A 24,338-nucleotide genomic window follows, 5' to 3' on the forward strand; every position below is an offset into this window, starting at 1 on the left:
GAAATTTGGATATGTACTACACAAGGCTTCAGGCTATCGGTATTGTAAGCCATACCACCTTCTGGGGAAATACTACCTCTGGACTACTAACTACTACAGAAAAACTTGAGTAACAAGTTTTTCTACAACTCAAGTTCAGACCTATGTAACTATTACGTTAGCACTAAAAGTCGCGAAGCGGTCATCCCGGGTTCGTTTCCCAGTCCCAGCGACCATTTGCAGCATGTCTTCCCTACCTCTCCTCCTGTTCTCCCTCTCTCCCTCTATCGGTCCTGCGTGGCCAGAAAAAGCTGAAAATGCTATAAATAAAAAAAAAAGTTTAATAATGCTGTATATACCATACGGTATGTATATATTAATTCCTACCGTGTATATCTATTCATATATCTGTCTGTACATACCTGCATGTAATCCTTTTACATATCTGTAGATTCTATATCTATACATATCTCTTACTAGTTACGCTGCTGGCCAGTATGACTACTACCATTACTGTCTTTATACCTGTATAAAGAATGTCATCTCAAGGGGATCAATAAAGGAATATCTTATCTTATATAAGGACAAGGAAGAACCAAATTGAGCATCTCCACCCCTCTTTTCCCTCCTTATCTTAACTCCTCCACTGCACCTGTTGCATAAAGAGCTATGCATAGCTAACTTCTTTTACACAAGCAGCCAGATATATGATGCAAGACACAACAACACGTTAAGTTGAACCTTTATTTATCCCAGTGGGGAAATTCGTCCTCTGCATTTTGACCCATTCTAACTATTTACGACCAGTGGTTGAGCCACACAGTGCGGCGCCCGGGGACCAACTCTCCAGTTGTAACACCAGTACCATGGTCAAGGGCGAGGGTAGGAAACCGAGCATGGATGTTTGGTGTGGGAGGAAACTGGAGTACCCGGAGGAAACCCATACAAACACGGGGGGAGAACATGCAAACTCCACACAGAAAGGCCCCCCTGCTGGGGTTTTGAACCCAGGACCTTCTTGCTGTGAGGCAACAACGCTAACCACTGCGCCGCCGTCCCGTCCGTTCACAGAATGTGTAAAAATTTTTTTTTTTTTTTTATTATTAAAAAACTGTTAAATGTTGTAAATGTGACTGAAAGCAGTGTCCATATTCAGAAAGCATCCGAGAGTAGATGGTACTGGTCTAGGTTTGGATGATCTGGCAGAATAAATATATTGATAGAGATACATGGGGCTGTTCACCAACCACGGAACAACACGTCTACTCAGGAACACCTTGAGAATATGATCCCTGGCGGATCGGAGCAAAAGTCAACCACAGAAGTTCTGCTCTGGTCAAATGTATTGGGATTGTTTCATAACGTCCTCGCTCTCATTGATGAATACCCTGGTGCAGCCAGGCCACGGTCTCAGGCGTAGAGCTGGGAAATATATAGATATGTCTAGCTTATCATCCATCGGTGTGATCGTATCATGGGACGTTTTCATATCGTGTTGTAATAAACAATAATTTTGTTCTCTAAAATGTGTTGTCAAATTTCTAACAAAATTGTGAAATACACTAGTTGAAAATGTGTTCTAGTTTGACCTTCCTATTACCATGCAGTGTAATACAATGAACATCAAATTAATTAACGTGCCTTTTCCACAAACCGTGTGATACACTGTATAGATAAAAAAATAAATTAAATCCATCCAGATTATCATATTTATTTTTATCCATATCGCCCAGCCCTACGTAGGCATGCGTCATTCGTATATTCAGTCAGAAGAAACTGACAGTTTTTGTTTCCTCAGTGTGTGGGAAATGTAGGTGGCTTTGAATCTTCTGCCCTCCTTCAATTTGGTTGCCGTCTCCGCAATGCTTTTGTATAAAGTCTTAGAATTCAAGTATACGGCAAGAGCCAGTGAGAGAACAACATCACTTCCTTCTGAGCCAGTGAGAGAAGAACATCACTTCCTTCTGAGCCAGTGAGAGAAGAACATCACTTCCTTCTGAGCCAGTGAGAGAAGAACATTTCTTCTGAGCCAGTGAGAAAAACATCGCTTACATCCATCCGTCCGTTTGTGTTTTACGGTTCAAAGGTCCATCACCTCCTCCTCCACAGTCTTCTCCTCTGTTCCGACATATCTCTCCTGCACTCCAAGAGTCCTGATGGGTGAAAAGAGTTAAAGAAAATAGACTGACAAGGGCGGCTAGGTGGTGTAGTGGGCAAGGCGCTCGCCACCAATGCAGGAGACGCTGGGTTCGAGCCCAGCTCTCCGCATTGCTATCAGCTTGGCTGGTCGTTCATACTAATACAATTGGCAGTATTAGGGGGTGGGAAGCTGATGGGTGGGGATCGGACGTTGTGGACAGCGACTCCTACAGGTCGGTTGGTGCGCCTGCGCAGCAGAATCAGGAAGCGACGGGGGCGGCGTGTCCCTCCCACGCAGACCCTCGCCGCTGAGAGATCGCGCTGTGCAGGTGAAAAGATGCTACGGCTGCTTCCTCGAGTACCGGAGGGGACACGTGATGCAAGGCTTCGTCCACATTGCAGCCGGCTTGTGAGAGGCATGGCCTAACAGCGTTCGAGACAGGGGAGGGTAGAATTGGACGATACAAAATTGGGATGGGAGAAAAATAGAAAATGGGAGAAAAAGTAGATAAAAAAAAAGAAAATAGACTGAAAACGGGTTTCATGTTCTCAGATCCTGGTTACAGTTTGCATTCTATTGTCTTAGTAGGGCGGCCATATTGCCACACTACAACTGCCCTACACTGTAACCATAGTAATCATAATAATAAAAACGACCTACCTCATACTAGTCGACCCATATAACTCTGTATGATAGCATGTACAATAGTGCTGTATATAACGTATATATACATTTATATATTTACAGCATATATATATAATTAATTATATATCCATATCTGTCTGAATATACCTGCATATAATACTTCTATATACCTACTTATACACCTACATATAACCCATATAACTGTATGATAGCATGTACAATAATGCTGTATATACTTGGGGCGCTCCAGTAGCACACCACATCGCGAAGCGGTCGTCCCGGGTTGGTTTCCCAGTCCCAGCGACCATTTGCCGCATGTCTTCCCTACCTCTCCTCCCGTTCTCCCTCTCTCCCTCTATCGGTCCTGCGTGGCCAGAAAAAGCTGAAAATGGTATAAATAAAAAAAAAAATTAATAATGCTGTATATACCATACAGTAAATTATATTAATTCCTACCGTGTATATCTATCCATATATCTGTCTGTACATACCTGCATGTAATCCTTTTTACATATCTGTAGATTCTATATCTATATCTGCACATATCTCTTACTAGTTACGCTGCTGGCCAGTATGACTACTACCATTACTGTCTTTATACCTGTATCACTGTACATGTTAATACTAAACTCTGTACATACATCTGATTAGCACTTTTTTTTTTTAAATATTTATTTTTTAGCGTTTATCGCTTTTTACTACTGGGCAGTCCAGTAGAGAGAGAGAGAGGAAGAACGGGAGACATTCGGCAAATGACGCCGGGTCGGGGAATCGAACCCGGGTAGGCCGTGCCGCGACGCAGCACGTTACATGGTTCGCCACTTGGGCGCCCCTGATTAGCACTATTACTCCGTAGTACTAATTTATATATTTTATACCCAAATTAATCACCTGTACATTGTATATTACTATCGTCTATCGCACTTTACTGTTACATTTGCACTCTGGTCGGATGCCAAAATATTGTGCTGTATGAAGACAATACATTTTAATCTAATATTCATATTCAATAGGAGGCTAAATTGTTTTGTCACCAGATGGGGGAAAAAAATATATATATATATCATAATAATAATAATTATACAGATGAATGAATTAGCCCTCAGAGTGATTGAAGAAAGGATACGAGTCAAACTGGAAGTCTGCCCCAACAGCAGTTGACAACATGGCCTGCAGATTCCTCTCCTCCCCGTCTCCAAAGCAGTAACCGTTGGCCTTGTCCACCGTCCGCAAGACCCGAGTCATGCTGTCCTTGTCCTAGGGACGGGACAGAGGAGTGTGAGATCATGAGATCAGGGGCCTTAGCGACAGGAAAGAGTAGCGTGAGATCATGAGATCAGGGGGCAGGGGCCTTTCCTGCACAGATCCTTTTCTAAAGCAGCTGCCCGGCTGAAATTTGTCACAGAAGACTTTTTCTAAGACATCGTTTATACAGTCAGGTCATAAATATTTGGACATTGACACAACGTTCATAATTTTGACTCTGTACACCACCACAATGGACTTGGATGTGCTTTAAGTATTTTGCCGCAGACTAAAAACACACTTCTTTAATCAATATCTGAATTGAAGGAGAACTATTTTATAAAATAACATTCTACCATCATGCACTTTTCCACTAAATAATCTTCCTCGTCTATATTACTACCTACTATACTAATATGTCTCTACTACTATGCACTCAACACTGCAGCACCCAAGTTTCAACACCGTTTGACGAACATCGTCACTCAGCTGAAAGAGTTATACCCTTCCTGCTGACTTGTCGTACAGAACTTGTAAGTCGCTAAATGAATAAACGTAAATGTAAGTGGAGACTTTCAGCTTTAATTGGAGGGTATTTACATCAAAATGAGGTGAACAGTGTAGGGATTACAACATACACATGCCCCCCCCCCCCCCTTTTTTAAGGGACCAAAAGTAATTGGACAATTGGCTGTTCAGCTGTTGCATGGCCATGTGTGTTATTCCCTCATTATTTCATTCACAAGGAACAGATAAAAGGTCTAGAGTTCATTTCAAGTGTGGTATTTGCATTTGGAATCTGTTTCTGTAAACACTCAATACGAGGGGGGGGGCGCACAAATAGAAACCGTTGTAATGTCTACACCAGTGGTTCTCAAACTTTTTACACCAAGTACCACCTGAGAACGTAGCTGGCTCTCCAAGTACCACCATATGATATGACCGGCGTTAAAATACAGTCTATTCAGCTATGCACAGTTCATGCAGGAGGCAAATGTATTCCTGATACCATTATTTATAGTTAACTTTTGTCAGACACAGCCACAATGTACAAAGAGATAGCACTAGAACTACACTTCCACACAACTCATCCAATGCAAGGGGCATTGAGAACATAATAACTAACATTCTCACATAGCAAGTGAGAAAATTAAGAACAACTGTATTTCAGCAAATGTACTTAATTATCTCTCTATCTCACTCTCTCTCTCTCTCTCTCGCACAGCAAGCAATTGTCCGTCATTCTCACACACACACACACACACACACACACACACACACACACACACACACACACACACACACACACACACACACACACACACACACACACACACACACACACACACACACACACACACACACACACACACACACACACACACACACACACACACACACACACACACACACACACACACACACACACACACACACACACACACACACACACACACACACACTTATTTTGTTACAAAAACTTAATTTCCTGCATTCTGGTGCAGGCATTTTTTTATTTTTACCCTTTAAATGCCAGTGTTTGTGATGGGCATCACAAATTATTGTAAAAAAGAAGAAAACACATATTCAATAAATTTTTGAATGTTTACCCTTTAAATGCCAGTTTGTGTGATGGCATCACAAATTATTGTTAAAAAAAACACACAAAAAGTAAAATATTTTCAATATATCAAATGCAAAGTACATTTTTCTGGGAGGGATTATTACAGGCTAGGCATGTGTCAATGATTAGCAGCAACACACATTTTGATGGATTTTTTGTAATGTCAGATTTAACACCAACTCTTTTCAGAAAAGTGGGAGTATTTCATTTTTTATCTGACATTACAAGAAATCTAAAAATAAATGGTTATGATCAGGGCTGAAGTTGAATTAAAGATGTATGACTGTTTAGACTGCATTACTCTCTGTCACAGTGATCTCCTGGTTGTTCCCCACTTAGATTATCTAACTATCGCGCCGCCGCAACCAGAAACACTGGCCTGGCCTGCTTCTAAGTTCAGTGGCCTGACTGCAAAAAAAATAAAAAATAAAATAAACATTTCCAAAAAAGCAAAAAAAAAAAAAAAAAACATTTTTTTTAGCTTTTTTGGAAATGTTTTCAAGTACCACCAGCAGTACCATCAAGTACCACTAGTGGTACGCGTACCACAGTTTGAGAACCACTGGTCTACACCGTTCACCTGATTTGGATGTAAATAACCTCAAGTTAAAGCTGAAAGTCTGCACGTCTCTTGATTGTTTCATTTTGAATCCATTGTGGTGGTGCACAGAGCCAACATTGTGAAAATGGTGTCTAAATATTTATGGAGCTGAGTGTATGTGTTTGTTTTGGTGACGTGGTGTTTCATCCGTTACAGTAATCACACAAAGCAGCTGTTTCGAGTCTTTCTATCACAACTCTGTGTTATTTCAAGGCTACTTTTCCTTTGGCCACATTGTCCACCTTTCTGTTCTCCTTCTGGCTCCATGCTCTTGAGCAATCCTCTCTTGATGCTCACATACAGAGAAATAATTGGAAATAAAACAGCGTATGCTGCCGTTTCTAGCTTTTGTCAAGTTATGACCTGTGATCAGACAAGTATAGACAAATAAATGTCTTACTTGATGCCCTCTGCTCAGAGATTAGCACTCTTTATTTATTTATAATTTTTTTGGTGCCTTTGATCTTAACTTTGGTCTTAATCGTCATGAAAACCAGGGCCACACTGGTTATACACTACAAGGATGGGACAGCAGAGCACAGGGTATCTGCAGGTTTCAACAAATAAAATGTAAGACTTTTTAAGACCTTTTTAACACTTTGATTACCACTGGTGAACATGGTAAAACCCCGTTAAATGCCAGCACCCACTTCAATGATAGCGTTGTGAACGCATAATCTCTGTCTTAAATTATGGCTATGAGTCTAATCTGCCTGTCGCTTATCAATGACTTGTTTGCAGTCAACATTGTCAAAATGAAGATTTTTTTTTTTTTTATCGCTTCATTTCCCTTTTATAGCATTTTGAAAAGCCCTCGTTTTTTAAGGAAAATATATAGATTCCGTGATAAACGGCATTTACTGGAATATTCTGGCATAGTAATTTTTCAGCCTATTTATGAATCGTTTTCAAATAAACGCTAGATTGTCGATAGTGTACTTATGCACGCTATAGAAGCGGGCTGAAATATCGATTCTCTCATTTCCTGATCGCACACACATATGGGACACGTTGATATATCTGTGAAAAAAGCTCTGATTATCCCAAGACTGGTAAAATAGATTCCTTACCTCAGATCAGATGTTATCCAAAAAGATTATTCCAATTCCTGATCGCCATTCCAAATATCGATCGCGTTTATTGATTCAGCGTTGGGTGCTGGAAATACATAATCCATGCATTTCTGAGGGCCGGCGATCACTTGGTCTCTTCAGTTGGCTTGACGGAAAAGTAAAATGAGGAAACTGCCCCCCCCCCCCCCGTTCATCAGTCTAAACGAATGGGGTGCAGTTACACAGGGAGAGACGATAGGGGGCGGTATCTTCCCAATTGAGCTCAGAGAGACTCTGCAACACTAGCGTGAGGCTCGATTGATGAAATATGAATTCAAATCGCCAATAAAAAAAAATACGACAAACAAACGGTATATGTCATTGGCGGCACTCAACTGGCGGCATGAACTAACGACAAAACGCGTCGCTGGCATCCAAAGTGTTAATACCACTTAGAGGCTGAGGTAAACGTAATACCAATTTCACGACCATAGTAGCTAAAAAAAAAAAAAAAAAGTGTACCAATTCCAATTCTAGCGCATTCCATACAAGCTTAAATAAAAACAACGACTTGAATACAAAAACATTTCATATATTTAATATTATTTCATTTTCCCCGACAGCCGGAAAATGAATACCTGTACAAATGAAATTGTGGCCTTAAATTGAGAATTATGAATGTAATACTCTTTAAGAGTTTTTTTTTTATATCCCGCAGATCATACCCTGGAGTGATGCTTCTGGGTTTCGCTTACCGGTATTCACCAGGATAGAGGAGCCCATGTGACACGTCTGGGACCCGGGGGAGATTTTAGAATTCTTTCCCTTCTCTTAAAATGATTAGAAAAGGTTACTTGGCTGCTGGAGCACTTTTATTTACAGACGATGTCGATTAGGCTTCTGTTGACCACATAAATATAAAAGGCAATTGGTTCAAATCAGTCAGCCTGTCTCTAGGCCTATGGTTTTGGCCCAGAACAGCCATGAATGTCGGTCATAGAAGCGTAGGGCGGTGGTGATGATTAAGCAATAACCCATGACAGGTCGTGGTATATGGAAATTATATCACAGATGAGGTTCGTTGTCTGCCAACCACCTTAGCCGTGATCTCATTTCTATACATCACGGCCTGCAGTCGTTATTTCTTAATTCTTTCATAACACGGTTACCAAATTAATTCCACATAATTCTTCAGAACTCTCCGTTATAGTCTGTAGCTACTATAAGGTTTAATTTGAAAAGGTTTTATAACAATAGTAGTCCCAAAATGTCTAATTCCCACCCTAGCAACAACCGCTTTTGCCTAGAGACTAGATTACAGTCTCATAGCCAAAGATGAGCCTGGACTCCATACACAAACATCACACCATCACACGCGCACACAAAATCATCAGTGACCCCCTGCACCCAGCTCATCACCTCTTCCAACTCCTCCCCTCTGGTAGGAGGTTCAGGTCACTAGGCAGCCGCACAGTTAGGTTCAACAACAGTTTCTTCCCCAAGGCCATACAACTACTTAACTCCAACTCCTCCTAATTTCACCCCCTGCTGTTATGTTATGTATGTTATGTTATGTTTATGTTCCATGTGTCTTCTTATGTCTTTGTGGACTGTGGTGTATTGTCGCAGCTACCACCTGCACCGTGCTCGAATTCCACCGGCCTGGCCGTGTGGCAATAAAAGGAACTTGAACTTGATACGTTAGCCATCTTTTAGCCTACGTTTTGTGGAATATTTGATGCGGCCCGGCCTCACCCAGACTCTACCTCCAGCGGCCCCCAGGTAAATTGAGTTTGAGACCCCTGGTGTACACCATAATTAGTATAGTATATATTAGTGCCCATCAGGAGATATTTGTTGTGATGGGTAACAGGGGACCGCCCCCTTTTAGTGAAATAGGTGACTAGTGTCCGTTATTTAGTTTATGCTTAAAAGAAGCACTTCACCGAAAAACAAAAACAAAAGTATTTTGCACATTCATTCAGTTTGAGAGTTAATGAGTTTGAATATCTCCTCCTGTGATGTCAGAGGACACTGAATCCTTGTGTTGTGTTCATTACAGCTCAAGGAAAGGATGTAGAGATAAGGACTGCAATAGGGATGGCTATTTTTTTTATCTACAACATGCCTCTTTAATGATAATTAGTCAGAAAAAATAAATGAAGCACAATTGTACAGATTTGTCGATTGAATAGATTGCCTATTGGATTGGTCGACCACATCCCACGGCCCTGTGTCCACGCAGCGCCTCTCTCTTAGCTGGCAGGGCGGCGCTGAACAAATGTTTGGGGGAAGCGCTTGTCACGGCTACTATTGTTGCTAGGCAACTAGTGGAAACCCATTAGAACCGCAGCACTCGTTTGCGAAAAGTTTTAATATTATTTTTTAAAGGTCCCCTTAACTCCTCTTGGAGGCATGACTTTGACTTTACAGATTGTTATTGGTGGAGAACTTGTCACCAGAGCGCCCTTTTCACATTCTAACACTGTACTTCCTCAAACTCCGAGCCGCATGTGTGATGCAGCTAATCCTGCGCACGTATCACGGTGGCTAATGGCCAGCTGGCCACACAGCACATCCAGGAAATGCTAACTGCTAACATGAAATGCTAACGTGAAACTCTCAAGTTGATACATCTTGTGATCTATGCACGAAAACAATTGTTTTCAGTTAATCTCTTAGTTATAACTAGATTGTGTTGCTAAGAAGTGTTGTATTTAGGTGACACTACATTTGGGCAAACTGTTTCGGTGGGAAAAGAAAAAGTTAACAGATTGGAGGAAGATGGGAAGGGGGCGTCGTTTCTGATGATTGATTACCAATAACCGCGTTAACCTTATTGCATGGTGAAATCTGCGATGCAAAACGTAATCCAAGCTACATGCTGCACATCTAGAATCCTGCTAACTGAAATCTCCATTGAAAGTAAAAAAAAAAAAAAAAAAAAGACCGATCCGTTCTGCCACAGGGAACACTGCATTATCGATACAGCGCCCCTAAGAGGATCTGGCCGGTAATGCACTTTCTCGAATTCAAAGAGTAGGGTAAATCTGCAGTGCCGCTCGGCGACCTTGAATAGGTTATTAATATGGAATAAAAGCAATAATCACTTGCCACGGGTTTATCCGTGCTTCTGTCCACAACGGGTGGAATCGAAACACGGAGATCATTGTGTTAAAGGACCGAAGGACGGATAAACCCGTGGCAAGTTGTTTTGGCTTTTATTCCATTTTAATAACCTATTCAAGGTCGCCGAGCGGCACTGCAGATTTACCCTACTCTTTAAATTCGAGAAAGTGCATTACCGGCCAGATCCTCTTAGGGGCGCTGTATCGATAATGCAGTGTTCCCTGTGGCAGAAGCTGTCTTTTTTTTTTAGGATCTCTAATGTAGTTTTCTACTCATCTGAAGCGAGCGCTATGGTCTGTTGCACGGAATACGTTTTGGATCGCGGATTTCACTATGCAATAAGGGGATTGATCATCAGCCAATGGACATATCGGTCTACCAGATGGCGATCGATAACTGGGAAATGCTCGGGGGGATCCAACCGGCTCATGGTAAGATCTTTTTCACGTAAATTACATGCTGATCAGAGCTTGCTATGATACTCAACCAGCCGACCAGCGTATGTGGCTACTGAGATGAACACGGTTATTGGTAATCAATAGTCAGAAACGACGTCCCCCGCCCCCCCCTTTCATGCATACATGCTTGAGGATCATACCGATCATATGCAGTTTGAGTTTTAACTGTAGCTTTTGTATAACGGAAATGCCATTGGATATAACGTTAGTAGCTATTAGCCCTTTATCCAGCCATCCAGGAAATATACCAGACCAAATGCCGTATAGCGCTTATATTCACGGCGCTATAAAATGAGAACGTATTGATGAAAAAATTATTTCTTTAATCCATTATTATTTTTTTTTAAATCTTTTTCCCCCCTCCTTTTTCCGATTTTTCTCCCATCCCACTGTTAGTCGTCATGCCAATTCCAAACCCCCTTCCTAGTTGTTGCGCACTCCCCCCTACTGTTGGTCCGGGAGGCCGGAGACTGTCACATGCTTTCCTCCGACACATGTGCAGCCAGCCGGCAGCCAGCCTGGCAGCGCAGACTCTCACTGGGAGAGTGTAACGTGTGGAAGGTCACACTACCTCCCTCCAGATCCTACCCTCGCTGTGCAGGCGCCCCGACCGAACTGTAGGGGTCGCTGTCCGCAACGCCCAGGACCCACCCATCAGCTTTCCCACCCCTAATGTGTTAGTATGAACGACCAGCCAAGCTGATAGCAACACCGAGAGCTGGATTCGAACCCAGCGTCTCCAGCGTTGATGGCGAGTGCCTTGCCCACTACACCACCTATTCATTTGCATACAGACACGCCCACCATCTCCTTATAAGGCGAATGAGGAGTGTGTAAAACAGCCGTGGTTCGGCATCTGATCCCTGTCTGATATATTCAACAGGAAGCGATTTGCAACTGATCTCAAAATGACACACACACACCTCACGACTTGCGACTCAGTGCATGCGTGTGTGTGTTCCTGTGGGTCGCTCATCGCATGTGTGTGTGTTAATCTGATGACAAATAAAGACTTATACTTGTACTTATACGTACTGTATAGTGCGAAATAAATCGTTCCAGCAAAGTAGGCTTTGTCAATACTGAACGACTGACTGCGCGCTTGTCAAGAACCAATCGCGCAGTATACTGATATGTATGCCGCTGATCCTATGCTCTCTCCTTTCAGAGAGAGATGACTGGTGACGGTTCGGAAATACCGGATCTGTCACCTGTCATCTCTCTCTGAAAAAGTGCGCTCAGAACTTTAGGTGTGGAGCAGAGAAGAGAAGAGAGGAGAGAGGAGAGGTTGTAAATATGCATTCTATGAGTATGGCCTGGGCAGCCAGCATCTAACTGTTCTACCAGCAATATATAATCCATTTCAGAAGCAGAACGCATGCAATAAGTTATAATAATAATAATAATTATTGAGCACTCTTTAACACTTTGGTTGCCTAAGGTTAAATTAATGATATACCATAGATTGCCAGCGCTATTTGTCTATGGAGAAAGTCCCCTTCTTTGCAGGGCTATAACTTTTTAAATTCTATTGCTACATTTCCATTATTAGGGCCCATTCAAAGTCCTATATGTATTGTTCATTGTGTAGCAACGTTAAACTTTTTCATTCACATATTCATAGTAAAGTATGGTCTAATGTATAAGTATGTTTTCATCTCTTTCTGCAGCTTTCTCCAGAACGTGATATATAGCCCCAAATGCATTATATTGATGATGAAATACAGTTTGATGGCAATCAGCGGGATATAAAAAATTCCAACTAGACGTACTTCTAGAAGTTACTACACGTCATCTGATGTTGACCGGATGGGCGAGGGGGCGTTTATAATTCCGTGGGCAGCGTTATACCAATCATCTAATGTGGGTCAAATGTTGATAATATCAGTTATTATCGAAGACGGTAACGTTACACGCTGAAACTCACCCCAGTCTCCGCGCGCCGTTGGGCGATCATCGTCGAGTAGAAATTTTATCATTATGGGATATATTATTACCCGGTCCATCTCCAGCTTGTATAATGGTATATACGTCCAAATCATGTTGTTTATCGAGTTATTGGCAATCGATCGCTATGTAGAGTGACGAGCTAGAGTCACGGGACATGTACCGAGTGGCCGGAAGCAATACGGACGTCTAGCAAAACCTCTAGTGCGCTTCCTGTTAAGCGCTTGCGCCGATCGGCCACCAGATGGCGCTCCTGAACCGCCAGAGAGCTCAGTGGGTCCTGCTGATGGATCTCAGGCCAGCGGAGGGACATTATGAATCCGATCGCAGATTTTTGAAATATTGATATAAAGACGACGTACAGCGTCCCCCGGCAACTTTAGCATGGCCAGCAAAGACGTCTAAAGACGGCTCCCGGCACCCAAAGTGTTAAGCACTAAAAACAGAGTATTCATCGCAAAGAATGCAGGTCCACAGCGGACATGCAGGCGATGACTTGTTATTCCATTATGAAATAATGCAGCCGAGGTGCGGCCCCGGTGACACAGAGCAGATAACATCCGAGAGAGGAGGCCTCGTACCTGCACACTGAGAGGCACGAAGGAGACGAGGCCGTAGTCCTGTATGACCCCTGCCAGCTTCTCGTTCAGGTGATGGAACCTCTTAAAGAAGGGGTCTGCAGCCAGGTGGTCCAGGAGGTAGGTCAAGTCCATGACCTCCGTGTAGAAGTCAAGGTTGAACGCTGTGGTCGGAAGAGGACAGACATTTTAATGTTTCGTTCCAACGTGGAACAGAACATCCTCCATTTTTTGCTTTAAAAAAGGCACTGCAAGTGATTTTTCTTGTTAAAATAAGTGTTAAATGGCTTTACATTCCAACAGCCATCACTGATATAGAGTGTTTGACTGTTTGGTCAGTAACATGGGTCTCCCAGTCCCTCCGCTCTTCAGTGAACACAAAATACATGTCCTGGTATCCCGTTCCCACTTTATCCAAACAGGAGAGAGGATACGAGATATTTTTTACTTATTTCAAGAAATCTTGCTGAGCCAAATTTGCTAACTGCACTGGTAGATCATTTTATTTGTTTGTTGGCTTAAAACACGTTTTTAGTACTTCTTTTTGTCAGACCCTTGTTGCAGTGTGGAGTTCTCTCTCCTGATTGGATAAAGTGGGAACTGTATTCCAGACCATTTATTTTGTGTTTACAGCAGAGCAGGAGGGACTGGGAGACCCATGTTACTGACCAAACACTCTATATATCAGTGACGGCTGTCAGAATGCAGAGCTAATATTTTAACATGTAGTAGTAGACCACTTATTTTAACAAAAATAAATACCACTTAGAGCACCTTTAAGACCATCACTCAATTTTCCAAAAGCAGAAATGTTTACATACTGAAAAAGTGTTTCCTCTTTGTAAGTCAATGTGTTCAGCTAACTAATAATGTATTGACTAAGCAATAGAGCACTAGGTGCTGCAGTAAATAACATCACGCCTGTAGCCGCAGGCGCGAGACACAGGCCTGTGTCATAGATCATCCAAGGCGAGATGTTATTTACTGAAAACACACAACCTCCAGTGTTCTATCGCGCTTCTATACAACAGCTATATATATATATATGGTTTCATATTGTGAATAACGCACACAGTGAGATGGAAAGTTTCGACGGAGAGTTAATTCAGCTCCGTATATGTTGCTAAGCAACGCCTAGCCGTGATGTTACAGCAAATACACACACACACGCGTGTGCACACGCACGGCTCCCGGCCAATCAGACGGCTTGGTCGGAGCCAACTGTTGTATGATGTGCGAGAATACAAGAAGAAAGTAGGCATCTCATTTTGGAGTGAAACTTCACGACGGGGAAAGCCCAAGCATCCATGTGCCTCAGAGATTCGGTGGAGCACACGGAGCAGCACACACATTTAAGGCATTAAAACGTATTTTGTTAAAGACCAATAACGTTTAGACTCCGAGGCTTTTGATGAAGATGCACCGTGCATTGAAACATTTAACAACTAAAAATACATGTGTTCTGCTTTGGATCAAATCTCTGAAGTGTCTCCCTGAAACAGCACATAGACTGTGGGTTTTATTGCTCTCCCTCTCGATCTCTCTCTCCCTGGCTCTTGCTTTCGCTCTCTCTCCTTGGCTCTCTCTCTCTCTGTCTGTCTCCCTCTCTCTCTCCCCCTGATTCATGCTCTCTCTCACTCCCTCCCTCTCCCTGGCTCTCTCTCTCTCCCTGGTTCTTGCTCTCTCTCTCACCCTCTCTCCCTGGCTCTTGCTCTCTCTGTCTCCCTCTCTCTGGTTCTTGCTCTCTCTCTCCCTGGCTCTTGCTCTCTCTCTGTCTGTCTCCCTCTCTCTGGTTCTTTCTCTCTCTCTCTCTCTCTCTCCCTGGCTCTTGCTCTCTCTCTGTCTGTCTCCCTCTCTCTGGTTCTTTCTCTCTCTCTCTCTCTCTCTCTCTCTCCCTGGCTCTTGCTCTCCCTCTCTCTGTGTGTCTCCCTCTCGCTCTCTGGTTCTTGCTCTCTCTCTCTCTCTGGCTCTTGCTCTCTCTCTCTCTGGCTCTTGCTCTCTCTCTCTGGCTCTTGCTCTCTGTCTCCCTCTCCCTGTCTCCCTCTCTCCGTCTCCTCTCCTCTCCCTCCCCCCCTTCATCTAACGTGCCGCTTATGCTTGTTTTCTAACCAGGCCACGGTCAAAGAAATATACTATAAACTTCAACGGCATTACATGAAACGTATTCCATTTCAGAAAAAGATCATTCAACATATGATTGCATCGTCGGCGTAGCCTATGACGTCCGTTACAAAAGCAAAACATTCTTCTCGTTTATAAAGGTGCCCCCCCCCCCCCCCCCCCCCCCTCACCCAGTTTGCCGTACTGCTCGATCAGGTCCATCTTGGAGAGGATGTTGACGTGTGGGAGCTCCACGTGCAGCATGGTGGACAGGGAGGTGCACAGGACAGAGATGAACTTGGCTGGATCGGCGCAGTAGTGAGAGTCCACAAGGTGCACCGCGGCCAGCTGAGAGGCGAGCGGAGGGAGGAAGAACAAACACAAGCTTCAACTGAAGCCTCCGATCCTCATGAACACGGACCAATGGATATCTAGTGCAGGGATCGGCAATACGCGGCCCAACATTGGCCCGCCAGCAATAATTTCTGGCCCGTCAGATTATTTTGAGAATATGATATTTATTTGACGCGCGGGAAATATTCACTCGGGACGCCTGGGTGTCTTTTATTGTGAAGCTGTATCTATCTACCGGTAGTCATCAAAAGCATGTCTGTCACTATAGCCAATTGAAATGCTAGAAATGGTCAGGTGGACTGGGAGAACCAATGGAATAGTCCCACCGGGCCCGTGTATATTTAACGCACTTTCACTTCCGCGTTCGAGATGCGACTCGCGAGCGAGTTGAAGAAAACAAAACAAACATCTTTGGATAGCAACGGGGAAATATAACGCTTCTTTTAATAAACAGGAGCCATACTTAAAATACAGGTTTATCGCAACAGGTCGGTGATTCTTGCGTGCCGAGCCGACGTCCTCTCTGCATAATATGTGGCGACAACAACAACAACAACAACAACGAGGCAAGTTGGCAGATGAAGTAGCTGCATTCAACGCCAATCTGGAATTGGAGGGCGGCGAGTGGATATGACATGTTTCAAACATTAGCAGGGATTTTGGAGGACTTAACAACAAACAAGGAGGTATGGTGAGTCGTGTTTTCATGCATTCTGATCTGTTCATCACCCGCCGGCGCCGCGGTGATCTGCAACAGCTGAGAGCTGTTCATGAATGAATGGATGAGTGAGAACTTTGTTTGGCGGATTGCAGAGTGGGTGCAGTGCAGTACGGCGCAGTGCACACGGTTGTTGGGGGGATGCAGACCAGAGAAAAACGTTTGTCTTTTTTCAATATCAGTATATTAAATTAGCCATTGTTTTTGATCCTGGCCCGCCAAGCAACGGCTTGGGGAAAATCTGGCCCGCGGCCAAACCTAATTGCCGACCCCTGATCTAGTGTCTCCCAAACGTTACATTACATGATTACGTTTATTTGAATAGGGAGGGACAGTGCACATTATTCAACAGTAATGAGACAAATTACCACCAGTGTTTTCAACTGCAGTCCCTAGGCAAGATGTTAAATGCCAGGTAAAAACAGAATAGAGAGAGACATTTTAGGAGCATAATTATAACAGTGTTTGAATATAACAGCATAGTTAAAAGTGGTTAAGGCTATTACACAATTTGCTATTGGCAAAGTGTGGAACATACAGAATAAGATTGGATAATACAATATAGAATACAAGAAAAAATGCTGAGACAGAACAAGGCAAGAGTCAAGACAGGGACAATGTAACATCAGCAACATGTAGGCATGCAAACAGGCAGACATACATTAAGTAAGACACACGACACTACTAATTAACTACTAACACACGCAAAGTAACACACAGACTAACAGGCACATAGAGTTCAATTCTTGAGAGGCTGGAAGTGGCAGGGCTAGTTGTTATGGTCACATGCCTGGTTATCTAATAACCATGTTTTGAAAGTGTCCTTAAATTACCTTTGTCATTAAACATTGTGTTATTTGGTTTGAATAAACCATTCGTCGCTTGGGTCACTTCCTAATCAATACAGGAGGAGTCGTTTGCTGTGATTTCAGTGTAAATGGTTAATGGTGCATTTATATAATAGCTTTTATCCAAAGCCTTTACAATTCGTTCCTCACCCATTCACTCACCGACGGCGAAGGTGCCAACCTGCTCAGCAATTAGGGGTTAAGTGTCTGCCCGGGAATCGAGCTGGGAACCTCCGGATTACCAGATGACTGCTCTACTTCCCGAGCCACTGTCGCCTACACTACCATTATTTGCAACAATGCATAGTGCACTTTACATCCTTTCTACCACTACTGTGAACTGAATGTGCAATACTGTCACTCGTGCCTTATTCATTTCTACTATATTTATTAAGATGTATTAAGATCCTATTTTTTTTTTAGCATTAAACATTTACCTATATTTCGTGATCCTGTGGGAAGGGTGGACCAGCAAAGTAAGATTTTCATTGTACGAAGTAACCGTCTGTTTAACTGTGTGCATATGACAAATAAATATCTTAACTCTTGAATCTATCCTGGAAGAGTATAGGACGGTGCATCAACGAATAAAAAGCTCAGGGGAAGGGCGGTTAGGTGGCGTAGCGGAGATTGCGTTCGTCACCAACAGCTGGATCCAGCTCACAGCTCCGGGGTTGTCACCAGCTTGGCTGGCCGTTCACACTAATACAATTGGCAGTATTAGAGGGTGGGAGAAGCTGGCGGGGTGGGTCCGGGTCGTTGTAAACAGCGACTCCTACAGTTCGGTCGGGGCGCCTGCTAAGCGCGGATAGGACCTGAGAGGGATAGTGTGATCCTTCCACACGCTACGCCCTCTCGGAGAATATCCGAGCTGCCAGGTGAAAAGAAGCGGTTGATTGGCTGGACGTGTGTCGGAGGAAGCACGTGATAGCCTCCACTCTCCCAGATGATCTGACTGTGGGGGGTAAGTGCGCAGCGACCAGGAAGGGGATTGGGAATTGGCATAACGACTAACATTGGGATGGGAGAAAATCGGAGGAAAATGGAGGGGGAAAAAGATTAATAAAAAAAAAAAAAGCTCAGGGGAAAACAAAAAAAAAACATTTGATTTTTTCTATATTTCTACAGCCGGAGAGAAGCTCACCCTGAAGTTCCACTTGGCCAGCTGTGCGAAGATGTTCTTCACGGAGCTCTGGTGGGTGTACAGCTCCACCTGTCCGGGGCAGTCGAACAGGAAGTAGCAGTCGCTGTGCTGCTTCAGCTTGCCCTCCAACCAGTCCAGGTTGGCTTCCAGATACTCCATGCAGTACAGGAGGCCACCGTTGGGGCCGAGCTTCAGGCCGTCCATGACGTCGCCCAGAGTGACCAGCTCCGAGACGTCCACGCCACAGGGGTACGGGAGGCCCTCGTTGGCCGGGTCCATGTTCACCACGACCACTTTGCGTCCCAGGTGACCCAAGAACTCCCGCATTCCCTGGCAGTACGTGGTCTTACCGGATCCTGGGGGCCCGATGACCACCTGGCCAAAGCGTAAGCGCGGGGGTACCGCTGGTTGACTGGACATTGTTACTGTGCCAGGTCACTCTGTGTATATGGAGAGGGAAAGACCAGTGCAATAAGATTAAGAGATTAGATTAGTTCAACTTTACATTCAAATGTATTGTCATTACAGCACAAGTACAGTACAATGAAAATAAGTTTGGCATCCAACCAGAGCGCAAATATAACAGTAAAGTTCAATAGTGATATACAATGCACAGGTGATTAAAAAATATAAATTAGTACTACCGAGTATAGTGCTAATCAGATGTATGTACAGAGTTGTAGTATTAATATGTACAGTGATACAGGTATAAAGACACTATGGTAGTAAGTTATACTGGCCAGCAGCGTAACTAGTAGTCAGAGTAGGTAAGGGATATGTACAGAATCTACAGATATAGATATAGTATCTACAGATATGTAGTATGTACAGACAGATGTGGATGTATATATATACTGTAAGAATAAATAAATATATATATATATGGTATACAGCATTATTGTACAGGCTAGCCTATTATACAGAGTTATACTGTATGGGTTATATGCAGGTGTATAAGTAGGTGTATAGAAGGATTATATGCAGGTATATTCACTATTCAGACAGATGGATATATATGTATATATATATTGAACGGAATGAGAAGTTGTGTCCAAACTTTTGACTGGTACTGTATATGCTATAAATATATAAATGTATATATACTTGGGCTGTCAAAATTAATGCTTCACTTTGAGATTAATTGAAATTATTTAAAGCATTAATTTAATCTAGATTAATCTATGGAGTGAAAAATCTTCAATTTTAGCACCGTGAATATAAGAAAGAGGTCTAGCTGAGTCAATGTTGATGGTTTTGTTGAACATTTGTATTTCACAGGAGAGAAACTGTATTCAAAGAAAGCTATTAAAATAATCTTTGAATCTAAATATACTTTCTTTGTGTTGACTTTACATTAATTCCATGATTTTACTCAAGTAAATATCTGTTACAAGCTTCGGTCTTAAATAGAAAAATGCTATTTTTAATCTAGATTAATTACAGAAATTGTGAGATTAATTAGTGAATTTGTTTGTATCTATTGACAGCACTAATATATACAGCACTATTGTACATGCTATCATACAAAGTTATATGGGTACTGGGTAGACTATAGTATGATGAGGTAGGTAGTTAAGATATTATTTTATTGATCCCCATGGGGAAATTCGGGTCACGTGTCATATGGGGGCACAGGTATGGGCAGGGTAATAGTAGAAACTAGAAAGACACAAATGTAGCCAATAAAATTGTATCCGAATATAAAAACATGACAAAAGTAAACAGTGTAAACAAATGTGCAGATGAGGGTCTGTATCGGTATCCCCATCGGTTATATTATAGTTACAATATATATATACCGGTAGGCAATAAATCCTTTGAATCTGAATATATACTATGGCACTGCAGGATAATATAACTCATTGACATTGGGCAGTAATGTTAATAAAAATAATAAATAATGTTACGAGCGACAAGTCTAACTTGTTCCTGTTTGCGGACGACTCAGCCCTGCTGGTCTCTCACAAGAACAAGTTACAGGTTGAAAAAACCCTCAGCTCGGAACTAGGCAAAATCTGCATTATGGCTCGCCGACAACAAACTTATCATTACACATGGGCAAAACAGAGTCCATTCTCTTCGGTTCAAATAACAAACTCAGCAAGACCGACGGCTTCTCAGTTACAGTGGGTGACAATATTGTCACAAGGAAAGATGAAATTACCTACCTGGGTTCCATCCTAGAGGCTAATCTTTCCTGTGACAAAATGGCATCCAATGTAATAAAAAAAAGTCAACCAACAAACTCTATTCTTGTACCGGATCTCCTCTCTGCCATCTCTGGTAAACAAGAATACCCTGAAGACTCTGGCAGGAGCACTCATTCAAGGGTACTAAGACTATGCTTGCACCTCATGGTACCAAAGCACCTCAAAGGCGCTAAAAAACAAATTACAAACATCTCAAAACAAACTAGTCAGACTACTGCTTGACCTGACTCCTAGAACCCACCCCTGCCCACTTTGACAACCTAGGATGGCTTAGAGTAGACGACAGAGTACAGCAACTTGCAATGGGCCTGGTCTACAAGATACACTACACGACCAAGGTACCCATGTACATGTCAAAATACTTCCCAAAGGTCAGTGAATACCACGATCACAACACCAGAGGGAGCTCCACAAATCATGTTAAACCCAGATTCGGCTCAAACAAGGGACTAAACACGTTTATGCCACATCAATGTGGAACGCCCTACCCAAAGCTGTAAAGGAATGTGAATCACTACCCACTTTCAAAAACACTCTCAAAGAACACCTACGGGAGACTGCAATTCGAAACTGGCCCCTACAAATGTCCTAACCCAGTTGTACAGTAAATGACCAAGTATGGCTTTGTCAGTATTACAATGTACAGTGCCACCCCCCCCACCCCACCTCCTCCAATGTACAGTTTCTACGTCAAATGTATATACACTCTTTTTCTGGACACTTTTTGTATCACAAACAGTACTGTATTTGCAAATCTGGTACGTCATAAATGTATAGATGTAGCAGTACTGTCTATCTGTATGTCGTGTGTGTCATATATGTTATGATGAATTGAAAATGGGGGACCCTGATGTAAACAAGACGAAAGTCTCTCTCTGGTCTGCATCCCCTTAACAATTGTACTGTACTGTACCCATTCTGCAATCTGTTAATAAACTTTTCAATCAATCAATCAAGCTGGGGATGCAGACCAGAGAAAGACTTTCGTCTTGTTTACATGATCAGGGTCCCCCATTTTCAATTCATCATAACATATATGACATACATGACATACAGATAGACAGTACTGCTACATCTATACATTTATGACATATCAGATTTGCAAATACAGTACTGTTTGTGATACAAAAGTGTCCAGAAAAAGAGTGTATATACATTTGGCGTAGAAACTGTACATTGGAGGAGGTTGGGTGGGTGGGGTGGGGTTGGGTGGGTGAGGGCTGTACATTGGAGGTGGGGGGGGGGGGGGGGGGTTGGGTAGGGGACACACACACATTTTACACTGTACATTGGAATACTGACAAAGCCTTACTTGGTAATTTACTGTACAACTAGGTTAGGACATTTGTAGGGGCCAGTTTCGAATTGCAGTCTCACGTAGGTGTTTTTTGAGAGTGTTTTTGAAAGTGGGTAGTCATTCACATTCCTTTACAGCTTTAGGTAGGGCGTTCCACATTGATGTGGCATAATTGCGAAACGTGTTTAGTCCCTTGTTTGAGCCGAATCTGGGTTTTACATGATTTGTGGAGCTCCCTCTGGTGTTGTGATCGTGGTATTCACTGACCTTTGGGAAGTATTTTGACATGTACATGGGTACCTTGGTCGCGTAGTGTATCTTGTAGACCAGGCCCATTGCAAGTTGCTGTACTCTGTCGTCTACTCTAAGCCATCCTAGGTTGTCAAAGTGGGCAGGGGTGAGGTGGGTTCTAGGAGTCAGGTCAAGCAGTAGTCTGACTAGCTTGTTTTGAGATGTTTGTAATTTGTTTTTTAGTGCCTTTGAGGTGCTTTGGTACCATGAGGTGCAAGCATAGTCGTAGTACCCTTGAATGAGTGCTCCTGCTAGAGTCTTCAGGGTATTCTTGTTTACCAGAGAGGAGATCCGGTACAAGAATCGCGTTCGTTGGTTGACTTTTTTTATTACATTGGATGCCATTTTGTCACAGGAAAAATTAGCCTCTAGGATGGAACCCAGGTGCGTGTTGCTTTTTAACAGCGGAGGAGTGAAAGAATGTGACAATGTGACCATGTGACCGCGGCAGCGCGGAAATAGGCTGTCTATTGCCATTCTCTAAGACAAACGCTAACCTTAACCAGCTCCTAAACTTAACCTGTCTAACCTTAACCAACTCCGAAACAATGCCTAACCTTAACCATGCCTAACCTTAACCATAGAAAGAATATTGCCATTCTCTAAGACAAACTCTAACCTTAACCAGCTCCTTAACAGCGCCTAAACTTAACCTTTCTAAACTTAACCAACTCCGAAACAATGCCTAACCTTAACCTTGCCTAACCTTAACCGGCGAAAGAATACACGTTAAAAAAAAATTATGGGATTCGAACTTGAAACCAACGGACCGCAGGACCGCCGCGCTGCCAGGTGAGCTAAGCTTCGATTGAGAATCATGGCGGTTTACGGCTAAATAATGCCGCAAGCTCTGCCGCTCCGCTCTGCGGTTGCCGCGCGGCGTGTCGCAGCCAATCAGGGAAAACGCGGAAGCATTCGGCGCACTCCTTCGCTGTTAATAAGCAATAGGCAACCCAGGTAGGTAATTTCATCTTTCCTTGTGATAATATTGTCACCCACTGTAACTGAGAAGCCGTCGGTCTTGCTGAGTTTGTTATTTGAACCGAAGAGAATGGACTCTGTTTTGCCCATGTGTAATGATAGTTTGTTATCAGCGAGCCATATGCAGATTTTGCCTAGTTCCGAGCTGAGGGTTTTTTCAACCTGTAACTTGTTCTTGTCAGAGACCAGCAGGGCTGAGTCGTCCGCAAACAGGAACAAGTTGCAGTCACAAGCTGACGACATGACATTTGCATAAATTAGGAATAGTCTGAGGAAATGGAGTTGATGGGACTGTGGCTAGACTCATCCGATACTAAATATAGTTTGTTTAGAATAGTATGTATCAATGAAAGCAAATTGATAGCCAGAAAAGTAAGCAAGTGTTATTGACATGTAAATTGTGCTGCCGTCTGTGTAATGGTCATGGCATGAGATTAGCCAGCCCTGCACAAGCAAGGTATTACTATTAGCTAACGTTAGCTAACTTAACTAACGTTGCAGTAACGTTGAATGAAATGTCAGCTAACGTTTGGCACACAAAAGGCACCATTATAGATTTATTATAACCATTTTCAACAAGTCTTGAGTTAATGTCTCGGAAGTAGTAAGTTACTTAAATCTGTACATGGTAACGTACATTACTTACCAACCTGAGTTCTGGGAGCGACCTGCCGCCTTCACGTTTGTGAACAGAGCCGTCTGACTCATCTCTGGTCTGACTGGCTCAACTGCACGGAACTACTTCCGGGTCACGTCAACGAGGCGTCAAAATAAATGTAGAAATCCTTTTGAGTAAACATGCGTTTGTACTTGTTCATGCATCACTATTTGTGACAACATGAACATAACATTAGCGACACAAAAAAATTATAGAGAAAACAATAGAGAAATCATTATGCACAAATGAAATGTGTCCAAAAAGAACTCCGAGATCCTGAATAACTGAAAACATACTCCTGCTGTGACCACGTTTCATGTGTGTAGAATGAAAACGAAA

At 42.9% G+C, this 24,338-nt stretch overlaps 1 protein-coding gene across 3 annotated transcripts; it reads right to left on the reverse strand.

Annotated features, from left to right (window-relative positions):
* Positions 1 to 737: 737 nt before the first annotated feature.
* Positions 738 to 24,045, reverse strand: gpn2 (GPN-loop GTPase 2). Of its 3 annotated transcripts, none has more exons than XM_084338061.1 (6): positions 23,992 to 24,045; positions 18,563 to 19,002; positions 15,690 to 15,846; positions 13,402 to 13,562; positions 3,891 to 4,021; positions 738 to 2,132 (listed from the first exon to the last, which is right to left on the reverse strand). In XM_084338061.1, exons 2-6 carry the CDS (start codon positions 18,980 to 18,982, stop codon positions 2,060 to 2,062), a joined length of 942 nt encoding a protein of 313 aa, XP_084194187.1. In that variant the 5' UTR covers positions 18,983 to 19,002; positions 23,992 to 24,045; the 3' UTR covers positions 738 to 2,059. The 3 variants fall into 3 exon arrangements, with proteins under 3 accessions (XP_084194187.1, XP_084194186.1, XP_084194188.1); XM_084338060.1 differs by having other exon boundaries at positions 23,979 to 24,024; XM_084338062.1 differs by having other exon boundaries at positions 23,988 to 24,023.
* Positions 24,046 to 24,338: the final 293 nt, after the last annotated feature.

The sequence above is a fragment of the Notolepis coatsorum genome (genome assembly GCF_963971535.1).
Source record: "Notolepis coatsorum genome assembly, chromosome: 2".
NCBI classification, from domain to species: Eukaryota; Metazoa; Chordata; class Actinopteri; order Aulopiformes; family Paralepididae; genus Notolepis; species Notolepis coatsorum.